Source organism: Oncorhynchus tshawytscha, unplaced genomic scaffold, assembly GCF_018296145.1.
Source record: "Oncorhynchus tshawytscha isolate Ot180627B unplaced genomic scaffold, Otsh_v2.0 Un_contig_2357_pilon_pilon, whole genome shotgun sequence".
NCBI classification, from domain to species: Eukaryota; Metazoa; Chordata; class Actinopteri; order Salmoniformes; family Salmonidae; genus Oncorhynchus; species Oncorhynchus tshawytscha.
Window position 1 is genome coordinate 184402 of NW_024609757.1, and position 15008 is coordinate 199409.

Here is a 15008-nt window from a genome sequence, read left to right on the forward strand (position 1 = left end):
TGCCTGCTATGACAACTGCTCGGCCTCCGATCGCAAGGCACTACAGAGGGTAGTGCGTACGGCCCAGTACATCACCGGGGCAAAGCTTCCTGCCACCCACTCGTAGCACGCGCTACAGCAGATATATCTCACTGGTCACCCCAAAAAGCCAATTCCTCCTTTGGTCGTCTTTCCTTCCAGTTCTCTGCTGCCCATGACTGGAACAAATTGCAAAAATCTCTGAAGCTGGAGACTCACATCTCCCTCACTAGCTTTAAGCACCCGCTGTCAGAGCAGTTTACAGATCACTGCACCTGTACATAGCCCATCTGTAAACAGCCCATATATGTACCTACCTCATCCCCATACTGTATTTATTTATTTATTTTGCTCCTTTGCACCCCAGTATCTCTACCTCAAATCAAATCAAATCAAATTGTATTTGTCACATACACATGGTTAGCAGATGTTAATGCGAGTGTAGCGAAATGCTTGTGCTTCTAGTTCCGACAGTGCAGTAATAACCAACAAGTAATCTAACTAACAATTCCAAAACTACTGTCTTATACACAGTGTAAGGGGATAAAGAATATGTACATAAGGATATATGAATGAGTGATGGTACAGAGCAGCATAGGCAAGATACAGTAGATGGTATCGAGCACAGTATATACATATGAGATGAGTATGTAAACAAAGTGGCATAGTTAAAGTGGCTAGTGATACATGTATTACATAAGGATGCAGTCGATGATATAGAGTACAGTATATACGTATGCATATGAGATGAATAATGTAGGGTAAGTAACATTATATAAGGTAGCATTGTTTAAAGTGGCTAGTGATATATTTACATAATTTCCCATCAATTCCCATTATTAAAGTGGCTGGAGTTGAGTCAGTGTCAGTGTCAGTGTGTTGGCAGCAGCCACTCAATGTTAGTGGTGGCTGTTTAACAGTCTGATGGCCTTGAGATAGAAGCTGTTTTTCAGTCTCTCGGTCCCAGCTTTGATGCACCTGTACTGACCTCGCCTTCTGGATGATAGCGGGGTGAACAGGCAGTGGCTCGGGTGGTTGATGTCCTTGATGATCTTTATGGCCTTCCTGTAACATCGGGTGGTGTAGGTGTCCTGGAGGGCAGGTAGTTTGCCCCCGGTGATGCGTTGTGCAGACCTCACTACCCTCTGGAGAGCCTTACGGTTGAGGGCGGAGCAGTTGCCGTACCAGGCGGTGATACAGCCCGCCAGGATGCTCTCGATTGTGCATCTGTAGAAGTTTGTGAGTGCTTTTGGTGACAAGCCGAATTTCTTCAGCCTCCTGAGGTTGAAGAGGCGCTGCTGCGCCTTCTTCACGATACTGTCTGTGTGAGTGGACCAATTCAGTTTGTCTGTGATGTGTATGCCGAGGAACTTAAAACTTGCTACCCTCTCCACTACTGTTCCATCGATGTGGATAGGGGGGTGTTCCCTCTGCTGTTTCCTGAAGTCCACAATCATCTCCTTAGTTTTGTTGACGTTGAGTGTGAGGTTATTTTCCTGACACCACACTCCGTACCTGCACATTCATCTTCTGCCAATCTACCATTCCAGTGTTTAATTGCTATATTGTAATTACTTTGAAACCATGGCCTATTTATTTCCTTAACTTACCTCATTTGCACTCATTTTTCTTTTGTTCTACTGTATTATTGACTGTATCTTTTGTTTATTCCATGTGTAACTCTGTGTTATTGTATGTGTCGAATTGCTACGCTTTATCTTGGCCAGGTCGCAGTTGCAAATGAGAACTTGTTCTCAACTAGCCTACCTGGTTAAATAAAGGTGAAATAAAATAAAGAAATAAAATAGGACATCTATACCAGGCGGTGTCAGAGGAAGGCCCTAAAAATTGTCAAAGCCTCCAGCCACCCTAGTCATAGACTGTTCTCTCTGATACTGCAATGCAAGCGGTACCTAAGCGCCAAGTCTAGAAGCCTTTAGGACCTAAACAGCTTCTACCCCCAGGCCATAAGATCCCTGAACAGCTAATCAAATGGCTACCCAGACTACTTGCACCCCCCACACACACACACTGCTACTACTCTCTGTTATTATCTATGCATAGCCACTTTAATAACTCTACCTGCATGTACATAAGTACCTCAATTACCTCAACACCAGTGCCCCCGGACATTGACACATTGACTCTGTACCGGTTCACCCTGTATGTAGCCCCGCTATTGTTATTTACTGCTGCTCTTTAATTATTTGTTATTCTTATCTCTTACTTTTTGGGGGATTTTCTTAAAACTGAATTGTTGGTTAAAGGGCTTGTAAGTAAGCATTTCACTTTAAGGTCTACATCTACTCAGGGCCCATTGGGCACTATATAGGGAAGAGGGTGCTATTTTTGATGCATCCACTGTAACCCTTTTATCCCACAGCCTTTCTCTCCTGATCATCTGAGCAGCTTAAGCCAATATCCAGAACATGTGATTACCAAGGCAGAAAACACGATTTAGCCGCAGACTTATCTGTCCTTAAATGGATGGAGAAGCCCCGCCAGCACTATCCTATGCTGCATGTCAATCCACATACTGAATGTGATACTGCAAAGTCATTCTGTCTGAGATGTCTGGTGGTAGGCTACATCAGGCTCGTAATTCATTAGGATACACCGTAACAAAAGGTTTTTCAACAGAAAACAAAACCAAGCTTCCTATTGGACAAATTCAGGTTGTCCCTCCCTTTTTCACCCATTTTTCGCCTGGTTGGTGAGTAGCAAATACAACCCAGGTTGATGATCGACTACTATATCACTGAATTGAATTATCATTCCAATGCTCTGATCTATAAATAATATTCACCCCTTGGTTGTGAGAAGGTTGTTTATAATGACACTACCATGTGACAATGTTGTGACAACACAAATAAAGGAAGGTTGGGGTATCAATCTCATTTTAATAGGCACTAGTAAGAACCTGCTTGTTTTTGTGAGGATTTATTTTTTTGACACTGTAAACACACACACACATGCACACACACATATGCACACACACACACACACACACATATATACACACACACACACACACACAAACACACACACAACAGCGGCTGGCTGTGATTTAGACAATGTCCTAAAATAAGCAACAACAGATGAGAGCATTAAAAGAGCTGTCTAGGTCAACACCTGCTGTGTTTTCATTTGAGATTTCACCCAGCCCAGATTCCACAATTTAAATGGGATTGCAGTTAGACTTTCACCGTTTGTTTGCATGGCCGGTTGGCTTGTTGTAACGTGTGTGTGTGCGTGTCTACATGGGTGTGTGTGTTTGCCCACACACATGCGTTAGTGTGTGGATTGTGGCAGCGGAGGCCTGGTACACACACACACACACACACACACTTTATAAAAAAAATAATAATAATAATGTTGTGGAAACCGCTTAGAGGATAATCCCATGGCGACGAGGCAGGCTGGAGTACACCACTCAATCGTCACAAAACCGCACACACACACACTCAGGCTGGAGGACACCACGTCATCACAGAACACACACACATTAACACATACACATGATTAATTCCACCCTCCAAAAAGGTTTGTTCTGTGTTTTTTGGCAGCGGGAAGAGACTGACGTACATGAACATAATGAGGCTCTAACACTGCTCCCAATCCTCTGGTATCTCTAAAGCCAGCCGTTACTATCTAGACTTTTCAAACCCATCCTTTATAGTGTTGTAACAAAGGTGTTTCAGAAAGCCTTCCATTACAGATAGATTTTCAGAGGTAGTATTGTGAGTGGCATTTAAAGAGCACCGTAAAAACAGCAGGTTAATGTAATTCGTCATGAATATTGTTCTAGAGGCAGTTCTGCACAGTGGTCACTAACTGGCACAGCCATGAAGTCATAAAATCTGATTTTAAGCCTAACCATAACCTTATCCACACTGCTAACCCTATTGCATAACCTTAACCTTAAAATTACGACCAAAAAGCACATTTTTGTTTTCATAACTTTTCACAATATAGCCAATATTGACTTTGCAGCTGGCCTATTTAAGGGGAAATCTCATGACAAGACTCAATAAATAAATAAACATCAACATGTGTAAAAACACACGAGATCTTAGTTATAGTTCATTCCCAGGCCCGTATAACCTGGCACAGAGTGTGTCCTGACCAGATCACATGTCATAGACCACCTCAGGGTTGAGTTTCAGAGTAACCATCGTATATATATATATATATATATATATATATATATATATATATATATATACATTTCATTTTCTGAATGTGGAGTGAATATAGAGCCTAGGCTACTGTTCATTATGAAGAGAAGAGGTGACATGCAGAAAATGACGGTCCCTCAGGAGCAACACAAAACTCTTGATTGTATGACTATGGTAAAGTCTCCATGATGTACAGAGAACAGGAGGTGAGAAAACGATGGACAGAAACAAACATTATTATATAGGAGTCACTGTGGTCCTCAGGTTAGTGGGTATACTGTGGTCCTCAGGTTAGTGGGTATACTGTGGTCCTCAGGTTAGTGGGTATACTGTGGTCCTCAGGTTAGTGGGTATACTGTGGCCCTGAGGTCAGTGGGTATACTGTGGTCCTCAGGTTAGTGGGTATACTGTGGCCCTGAGGTCAGTGGGTATACTGTGGTCCTCAGGTTAGTGGGTATACTGTGGTCCTCAGGTCAGTGGGTATACTGTGGTCCTCAGGTTAGTGGGTATACTGTGGTCCTCTGGTTAGTGGGTATACTGTGGTCCTCAGGTTAGTGGGTATACTGTGGTCCTCAGGTTAGTGGGTATACTGTGGTCATCAGGTTAGTGGGTATACTGTGGTCCTCAGGTTAGTGGGTATACTGTGGTCCTCAGGTTAGTGGGTATACTGTGGTCCTCAGGTTAGTGGGTATACTGTGGTCCTCAGGTTAGTGGGTATACTGTGGTCCTCAGGTTAGTGGGTATACTGTGGTCCCTCAGGTTAGTGGGTATACTGTGGTCCTCAGGTTAGTGGGTATACTGTGGTCCTCAGGTTAGTGGGTATACTGTGGTCCTCAGGTTAGTGGGTATACTGTGGTCCTCAGGTTAGTGGGTATACTGTGGTCCTCAGGTTAGTGGGTATACTGTGGTCCTCAGGTTAGTGGGTATACTGTGGTCCTCAGGTTAGTGGGTATACTGTGGTCCTCAGGTTAGTGGGTATACTGTGGTCCTCAGGTTAGTGGGTATACTGTGGTCCTCAGGTTAGTGGGTATACTGTGGTCCTCAGGTTAGTGGGTATACTGTGGTCCTCAGGTTAGTGGGTATACTGTGGTCCTCAGGTTAGTGGGTATACTGTGGTCCTCAGGTTAGTGGGTATACTGTGGTCCTCACTGTGGTTCAGGTTAGTGGGTATACTGTGGTCCTCAGGTTAGTGGGTATACTGTGGTCCTCAGGTTAGTGGGTCCTCAGGTTAGTGGGTATACTGTGGTCCTCAGGTTAGTGGGTATACTGTGGTCCTCAGGTTAGTGGGTATACTGTGGTCCTCAGGTTAGTGGGTATACTGTGGTCCTCAGGTTAGTGGGTATACTGTGGTCCTCAGGTTAGTGGGTATACTGTGGTCCTCAGGTTAGTGGGTATACTGTGGTCCTCAGGTTAGTGGGTATACTGTGGTCCTCAGGTTAGTGGGTATACTGTGGTCCTCAGGTTAGTGGGTATACTGTGGTCCCTCAGGTTAGTGGGTATACTGTGGTCCTCAGGTTAGTGGGTATACTGTGGTCCTCAGGTTAGTGGGTATACTGTGGTCCTCAGGTTAGTGGGTATACTGTGGTCCTCAGGTTAGTGGGTATACTGTGGTCCTCAGGTTAGTGGGTATACTGTGGTCCTCAGGTTAGTGGGTATACTGTGGTCCTCAGGTTAGTGGGTATACTGTGGTCCTCAGGTTAGTGGGTATACTGTGGTCCTCAGGTTAGTGGGTATACTGTGGTCCTCAGGTTAGTGGGTATACTGTGGTCCTCAGGTTAGTGGGTATACTGTGGTCCTCAGGTTAGTGGGTATACTGTGGTCCTCAGGTTAGTGGGTATACTGTGGTCCTCAGGTTAGTGGGTATACTGTGGTCCTCAGGTTAGTGGGTATACTGTGGTCCTCAGGTTAGTGGGTATACTGTGGTCCTCAGGTTAGTGGGTATACTGTGGTCCTCAGGTTAGTGGGTATACTGTGGTCCTCAGGTTAGTGGGTATACTGTGGTCCTCAGGTTAGTGGGTATACTGTGGTCCTCAGGTTAGTGGGTATACTGTGGTCCTCAGGTTAGTGGGTATACTGTGGTCCCAGGTTAGTGGGTATACTGTGGTCAGGTTAGTGGGTATACTGTGGTCCTCAGGTTAGTGGGTATACTGTGGTCCTCAGGTTAGTGGGTATACTGTGGTCCTCAGGTTAGTGGGTATACTGTGGCCCTGAGGTCAGTGGGTATACTGTGGTCCTCAGGTTAGTGGGTATACTGTGGTCCTGAGGTCAGTGGGTATACTGTGGTCCTCAGGTTAGTGGGTATACTGTGGTCCCTGAGGTCAGTGGGTATACTGTGGTCCTCAGGTTAGTGGGTATACTGTGGCCCTGAGGTCAGTGGGTATACTGTGGTCCTCAGGTTAGTGGGTATACTGTGGTCCTCAGGTTAGTGGGTATACTGTGGTCCTCAGGTTAGTGGGTATACTGTGGTCCTCAGGTTAGTGGGTATACTGTGGTCCTCAGGTTAGTGGGTATACTGTGGTCATCAGGTTAGTGGGTATACTGTGGTCCTCAGGTTAGTGGGTATACTGTGGTCCTCAGGTTAGTGGGCATACTGTGGTCATCAGGTTAGTGGGTATACTGTGGTCCTCAGGTTAGTGGGTATACTGTGGTCCTCAGGTTAGTGGGTATACTGTGGTCATCAGGTTAGTGGGTATACTGTGGTCCTCAGGTTAGTGGGTATACTGTGGTCCTCAGGTTAGTGGGTATACTGTGGTCCTCAGGTTAGTGGGTATACTGTGGTCCTCAGGTTAGTGGGTATACTGTGGTCCTCAGGTTAGTGGGTATACTGTGGTCCTCAGGTTAGTGGGTATACTGTGGTCCTCAGGTTAGTGGGTATACTGTGGTCCTCAGGTTAGTGGGTATACTGTGGTCCTCAGGTTAGTGGGTATACTGTGGTCCTCAGGTTAGTGGGTATACTGTGGTCCTCAGGTTAGTGGGTATACTGTGGTCCTCAGGTTAGTGGGTATACTGTGGTCCTCAGGTTAGTGGGTATACTGTGGTCCTCAGGTTAGTGGGTATACTGTGGTCCTCAGGTTAGTGGGTATACTGTGGTCCTCAGGTTAGTGGGTATACTGTGGTCCTCAGGTTAGTGGGTATACTGTGGTCCTCAGGTTAGTGGGTATACTGTGGTCCTCAGGTTAGTGGGTATACTGTGGTCCTCAGGTTAGTGGGTATACTGTGGTCCTCAGGTTAGTGGGTATACTGTGGTCCTCAGGTTAGTGGGTATACTGTGGTCCTCAGGTTAGTGGGTATACTGTGGTCCTCAGGTTAGTGGGTATACTGTGGTCATCAGGTTAGTCGGTATACTGTAGCCCTCAGGTCAGTGGGTATACTGTGGTCCTCAGGTCAGTGGCCCCCAGGTCAGTGGGTATACTATGACCCTCGGGTCAGTGGTTATACTGTGGCCCTCAGACAATGACCTGGGGACAGACAGTGACAAATGACCGGACTCTCGCTGTCACTAAGACTGGTGGTGGTAATATTCTGTACACAGCTACCGCATCTGTCCACACAAAGACACAGACACACACACACACAGAAACACACAGACACACACACAGTGCATACTGTACTACTGAGTGCCCAACTGCAGTCAGCTAATACTATCCAAACACATAATCCAATTCAAAGTTGTGCTTTAAACCTAATCCTTCAAAATCCATGGAGGATTCTAAATGAGTAGAAAACATTCTACACTACTATTAGCTAGCCTGCCTAAAATGCCTATTGGGGAAGTCATATGAATCTAATCTAGACAATATGGTTACTATATGTTCTTGCTCCACATTACAAAGTAAGTGGAGGATGTGTAGAACAGTGGAGGCTGCTGATGGGAGGACAGCTCATAATAATGGCTGGAACGGAGAGGATTAAATGGAAACCATGTGTTTGATGTATTTGATACCATTCCACTGATACCGCTCCCACAATTACCATGAGCCTGTCCTCCACAATTAAGGTGCCACCAACCTCCTGGGGTGTACAATACTGCTACTGCTACTACTACTACTACTGCTACTACTACTACTACTTCTTCTACTACTACTACTACTACTACTACTTCTTCTACTAGTAGTAGTAGTACTGCTGCTGCTGCTACTGCTACTACTACTACTACTACTACTACTACTACTACTACTACTACTTCTTCTACTACTACTACTACTACTACTGCTGCTGCTTCCGCTACAACTACTACTACTGCTACTACTACTACTACTAGTACTACTGCTACTGCTACTACTACTGCTGCTATTACTACTACTACTACTACTACTACTACTGCTGCTACTACTACTGCTGCTGCTACTGCTACTGCTACTACTGCTGCTACTACTACTACTACTACTGCTACTGCTACTACTACTGCTGCTGCTACTGCTACTACTACTGCTACTACTACTGCTGCTGCTTCCGCTACAACTACTACAACTACTAATACTTAGGTGTCTGGTTAGACTGTAAACTCTCATTCCAGACCCACATCAAACATCTCCAATCCAAAGTTAAATCTAGAATTGGCTTCCTATTTCGCAACAAAGCATCCTTCACTCATGCTGCCAAACATACCCTTGTAAAACTGACCATCCTGCCAATCCTCGACTTCGGCGATGTAATTTACAAAATAGCCTCCAATACACTACTCAACAAATTGGATGCAGTCTATCACAGTGCAATCCGTTTTGTCACCAAAGCCCCATATACAACCCACCATTGCGACCTGTACGCCCTCGTTGGCTGGCCCTCGCTTCATACTCGTCGCCAAACCCACGGGCTCCATGTCATCTACAAGACCCTGCTAGGTAAAGTCCCCCCTTATTTCAGCTCGCTGGTCACCATAGCATCACCCACCTGTAGCACGCACTCCAGCAGGTATATCTCTCTGGTCACCCCCAAAACCAATTCTTTCTTTGGCCGCCTCTCCTTCCAGTTCTCTGCTGCCAATGACTGGAACGAACTACAAAAATCTCTGAAACAGGTAAACACTTATCTCCCTCACTAGCTTTAAGCACCAACTGTCAGAGCAGATCACAGATTACTGCACCTGTACATAGCCCACCTATAATTTAGGCCAAACAACTACCTCTTTCCCTACTGTATTTATTTTATTTATTTATTTATTTTGCTCCTTTGCACCCCATTATTTGTATCTCTACTTTGCACATTCTTCCACTGCAAATGTACCATTCCAGTGTTTTACTTGCTATATTGTATTTACTTCACTACCATGGCCTTTTTTTGCCTTTACCTCCCTTCTCACCTCATTTGCTCACATCGTATATAGACTTGTTTATACTGTATAATTGACTGTATGTTTGTTTTACTCCATGTGTAACTCTGTGTCGTTGTATCTGTCGAACTGCTTTGCTTTATCGTGGCCAGGTCGCAATTGTAAATGAGAACTTGTTCTCAACTTGCCTACCTGGTTAAATAAAGGTTAAATATATTTTTTGTTTTTTAAATATTGCAAAGTAAGGTCAAATTTGTAGGAAACTACTACTAGCTATTAGCCTATTCTGGGTACAGTGGTTAGTTGTACTAAAATGTAGATAATATGTATGCTACGGTTCTATATGTTTTGCTCTATATTGCAAAGTAAGGCAAATATTTCACCTTGTGGAAAATGTCCTGTGGCTTCTCTCTCTCCCCTTTCTCTCTCTCTCGCTACCCCTCTCTGTCCTCTTCATCACTACCTTCCTCTCTCCGCCAAGCAGAGCCACTCAGCACTTTTACCTCAGCTAGAGAAATCACCATCATCAGCCTCTGTGGGGTATCCAAACACCAGCCAAGGGGGTACTTTGATATTCTCTTCCTGACACCCTAAGACCTGCGGCTCTCCCAACGAGATGGGTGGAACCCCCCCCCGCAGATTTGGAAGAACGAGGAAGTATGTTAGTGGAACGGTTGAAGTGGAGGCGGCAAAGGAGGTGGGAGGGGAAGTTAGAGGAATGACTTATTAGGAGAACGTCTTACTACACTATACCCTGCACCTCAGTGTGCACTTTAAGTGCAGTTGATTTGGAGCCGCCTTGGATTCCATTAGAAACATCCAAGCTTCATTCAACCTCGTTCTTATCAAGCCTCTATTCCCAGCACCCTTCAGTTCCCATCCAATACCTCCAGAGATATGGTGAAACACATCTAATGGATTCTAATCACGGGCAACGGGGAGTTCTTGTCAGTTTTTCTCATTTAATTACATCAGTTCCCTACATCGCTCAATCTCTTTCTTGTTCTCTGTCTCTATTTCTCTGAGCAAACTTTTTTTTTTTTTATTACTTTTATGTGCCACAAAGCTAATGAAAAATGTAGATGTCTTTGGTATTGACTGTCTACAGAGGTATATGTGATGTGAAATGTACACTGAGTATAATAAACATTAGGAACACCTTTGTAACATTGTGTCTGCAAAGGGGGTCCCCTTTGCAAACAGAACAGTCTCAATTTGTCAGGCGATGGACTCTACAAGGTATTGAAAGTGTTCCATTAGGATGCAGCGTTGCAGTTCTTGACACAAACCGGTGTGTCTGGCATCTTTTACCGTACCCTGTTCAAATGCATTTAAATATTTTGTGTTTCCCATTCATCCTCTGAATGACACACATACAGTACACAATTCATGTCTCAGTTGTTTCAAGGTTTAACAAACTTTATTTAACCTGTCTCCTCTCCTTCATCTACACTGATGAATCCACTGGTAAAGTGGATATAACAAGTGACATCAATAAGGGATCATAGCATTCAACTGGATTCACCTGGTCAGTCTACTGTATGTAACGGAAAGAGCAGGTGTTCTTAATGTTTTGTACAGTCAACATATAAGGGTCTGTATGTGTCAGGGTTGAATCCATTTAAATTGAAACCAGTCAATTCAGGAAGTGATTTCAATTTAAAATTCAGAAATGTAAAACCTTGTGAAATATATATCTTTCTAGTTTTTCATTTATTGAAAAGTCATTGAAAATAAATGCCCTTTATTCAATTATTTAATTGGAATTTCAGTTTACTTCCTGAATTTCAGATTACAGTACTTCCCTGGTATGTGTTTGGGGGGACTGTAGTCTGTCTGTCTGTCTGTCTGTCTGTCTGTCTGTCTGTCTGTCTGTCTGTCTGTCTGTCTGTCTGTCTGTCTGTCTGTCTGTCTGTCTGTCTGTCTGTCTGTCTGTCTGTCTGTCTGTCTGTCTGTCTGCCTGCCTGCCTGCCTGCCTGTCTGTCTGTCTGTCTGTCTGTCTGTCTGTCTGTCTGTCTGTCTGTCTGTCTGTCTGTCTGTCTGTCTGTCTGCCTGCCTGCCTGCCTGTCTGTCTGTCTGTCTGTCTGTCTGTCTGTCTGTCTCTGTGTGTGTGTGTGTGTGTGTGTGTGTGTGTGTGTGTGTGTGTGTGTGTGTGTATCTGTGCGTGTGTGTACTGTTTGTATATGAATGAGTACTTCTTTGAAATCTCAATTAACCCCTGTATTCTTATACTCGCCTTATAACAGTCTTATACCAGTCTTATAACACCTACCGTTCATGCCGTTGTAGATGCTCCTGTGATGCGGTGACAGCTCTTCAGCGGTGGCCGGTCTCTTCTGTACCTCTCTCCCAGGGCTGCCGAACTTCATGTGGTCTGGACTCCCACTATACTGGTGCCTGTGAGTCTCTGGACTGCCCCCGGCCGACATCACACAGCCCTTCTCATGGTGCTGGTGCTCTGGCGTCCCCAACCCTAGATGTGCCTGTCTGGGCTCGGGGCTTCCACAGCAGCTACCGCCCCCGATGCTCCCCCTGTGGTGCCTCTGGTAGAGCTCCCCGGCGCTGCCGCCCTGACCCGACCCCAGGAGGTGCTGCTGTTTCTGGGAGAGAAGCAGGTCGGAGCCGTGGAGGTGGTGGTGCTTGGTGGATGGGTGCTGGGACTCGGGGCTCCGGCGTCCCACGTTGCGGCCGTACTTCTCAGGGCTGAGCCCCCGCATGGAACGGGCGCTATGGGTGTGGTCGGGCACCGAGATGGAGCCGCAGCGGGGCCGGCAGAGTTGGGGCATGGCGTAGGGATACTCCAGGCTGGTGCTACGGTGCCTGCCCTGGGGGTGAGGAGGTTCAGGGCTGGAGGGGATCTCACGTTCTCCACTCACACTGCCAGCCCGGGGCTTTTGGAGATGCTCCGGGCTCCCAGTTCCACCGCCCCCGAGGCTACCGGCGTGTGTAACCAGGTGGAGCTGCTTGTGGTGGGGGTGATCGGAGCTGTCGGCGCTCCCCGCGCTAGACGTACTACTCCCATCCCCCACGTCCCTCATTAACAACCCTGTCCCGGGGACCAGCAACAAACTACTCTGGCTATCGATAGAATTCCTACACCCTCCTGCCACCCCCACCACACAACCTCCCCCCCTCCTCCTCCTACACCACCAACCCCCACCCCTCCACCACCTCCTCCTCCTCCTCCTCCACCTTTCTCCTCGTCGAGTAACAAACAGAGTTCTTTGAGATCCAGGTTCTCCCGGACCACCTCGTCCTGCCGCAACTCCAGCTCCTTGAGCTTCTGAAGGTACAACGTCACCTCCTTCCTCATGATGGAGGCGCTGTAGCGCCCCAGTCGCTGCCACTCCCTGGACACCCGCTTGCCCTTCTGACGGTCGTCATCCAGGAAGCAACACAGGTCCCTCAGCTCCCGGTTGTCCTCCTGCAGTTTCTGGTTGATGTCCTGAGGAGAGGAGACGAGATGAGTGGAGAAAGGGAGGTGAGAAGTGTTCATTAGTGCTATTTTATTCATTCCCTCTTATCTAGGTCCTACTGGGGTAGAAATCTCTTATTCGAGGAAACCTCACTTTAATATCATGTCAATCAAAGACAGAGTCAAATAAAAATGAAAATCAGCTGCTCATAAACCTCTGTATCACATAAATATGGATGTGAAAATGTTGGATGTAAGAGTGGTAGAGGGCAAATAGGCCGTGAGTGAGCTGAGAGAGGGAGCCAGGGAGGGAGGGCAAGCAAAGCACCAGGCCAGAGCATACCGCTCTCTCTCTCATTTGCAACATGACGGCATATTTGCCCAAAGTTCTCCACCTCCCCTAATTATCCATAATAACATACACCTCAGACCCTCCAGCACGTGTAGTTTAATTAGGTACCATGGTGCTTCGGGCTGGGCCTTTTGGGCCTGCTCTCTGAAGCAGCCACGGATCCTTCCTCCATCCCCATGTGCTTCATCTCAGTCGCTCCTATCTCATTTTAATGAATCCCAGAGTATCGGAGTAGGATGTTAAATCAAGTTTATGTAAGCTTGGAGAAATAATAAGATTATGCCAGGATTATTATTGCTAGTTACACTGCACCAAATATGATTTGGGAGAGAGAAGTCATATATTTGGGGAGTTTAATGAGTATTCTGGGTTAAATAGCTTTACTCTTGTAGCCTAGTAGAATTTTGTTGATGATATTCCAAGAGCAAAGCATCAAGCTTGTGCCACAGGCCTACACACCAAAGCTCTTGCAAAGGAGATGGAGACTAAAGACAACAGGTGAGTGAGTGAGAAAGAGAGAAGAATGATGATGCTTGACATTCAGCCCAGATGCCCTCTCACTATGCTTTCTGATGGAAGATGAAGGATGCACACACAAGTAGGCTCATGCACGCTCACAGATACATGCACAGGGAGAGGGAGAGAGATCTTGTCAAATGAAATGAACTTATATACATCCTGCCTCCATTTCATCATGTGAACAGCGGCGCCTTTAAAGAACGCGCAAACTCAACCCCGAACACCCTCTCATGCTGTGCGCGCTCAGGTGCGCCAGTGCGGCCTCCCCGCCGTTAACTATGATCTCATCTTTTTAGAAATGCCGTGCGCGCCCATTCCTCACCTTCAGCCCTCTTATTTCGTTCAAGTGTAGCTGGAGGCTGCGATTGACCTCGCGGATCAGATTGCTGTGGTCCAGTATCACGCTCATTTTATCGGTTTCAGACCGCCGGAGCCGCCGCACCAAATCCTCTTTGGTCCACTTGAGAAGGTCCTCGTCCTGTATATTTGAGATGTCCTCCGCTGGACTTTCACTCTTTGTTATGGACAGCGAAAGCTGTGGCTGACTAGCTTTTTCCATCCCTACGGTTCCGTTGTCGGGAATACCGGCGACAACAGGCTTGAAATACAACTCAGAGGGCACTGACAGTCAACCTCTGCTCGCATCAGCCGCACAAGTCAAACTGATCCGGAATTACCGTTCGAAATCAAATCGCATAGTTGCCTGACACTTCAGCCCCCAAATGCAACAGCTGAGGACGCCGCCGAATCCCTCGTCCAACAGTGAAATATAGCCCTAGAAAAGGCTACGTGCAGCTATCTAACATCCCGAAACCCCGGCATGGACAATTTTTTAGTTCATGCAAGTTTGCACCTGAATGCATCCACATTTAGTCTCTTCCGTCCTGAAGTGAAGGGAGCTTCGGCGGGTAGCGGGTTGCTGATGCGCATCTCCCGCCTCTTGTAGCTGTACAGTCCAATACATAAGGGAGGAGGAACCGCTGTAGCATCGCCAGGCAAGTGCACTGCGCGTGAATAGAGGGAGAGAGCGTGACTGCAGTGACTAGCAGAACCACCTCTCTCTCTCTCTCTCTCTCTCTCTCTCTCCATCCAAGTGTCTCCATCAAATGATGCGGGGCTGATGGGTATGCTTTGGTACCCAGCGCCATCTACAGATCAAAAGCCATGGGCTACAGCATTTCGTCATCTTTTTTTATGGGCATATAATACATTCAGGACATCATTTCCCATGATCCTCGTGTGCGTGCTTGTATCTCA

At 46.4% G+C, this 15008-nt stretch overlaps 1 protein-coding gene across 1 annotated transcript in view; it reads right to left on the bottom strand.

The window, feature by feature from the left end:
• The window catches only part of LOC112222238 (coiled-coil domain-containing protein 85A-like), a 39843-nt gene extending 24932 nt beyond the window's left edge, over positions 1 to 14911 (bottom strand). The window contains exons 1-3 of the mRNA XM_042317640.1: positions 14074 to 14911; positions 12616 to 12910; positions 11738 to 12568 (exon numbers count right to left, since the gene is read on the bottom strand). Coding sequence (XP_042173574.1) covers positions 11738 to 12568; positions 12616 to 12910; positions 14074 to 14310 — 1363 coding nt within the window. The 5' untranslated portion in view covers positions 14311 to 14911. The remainder of the gene's footprint in view (positions 1 to 11737; positions 12569 to 12615; positions 12911 to 14073) is intronic.
• Between the last annotated feature and the right edge of the window lie 97 nt (positions 14912 to 15008).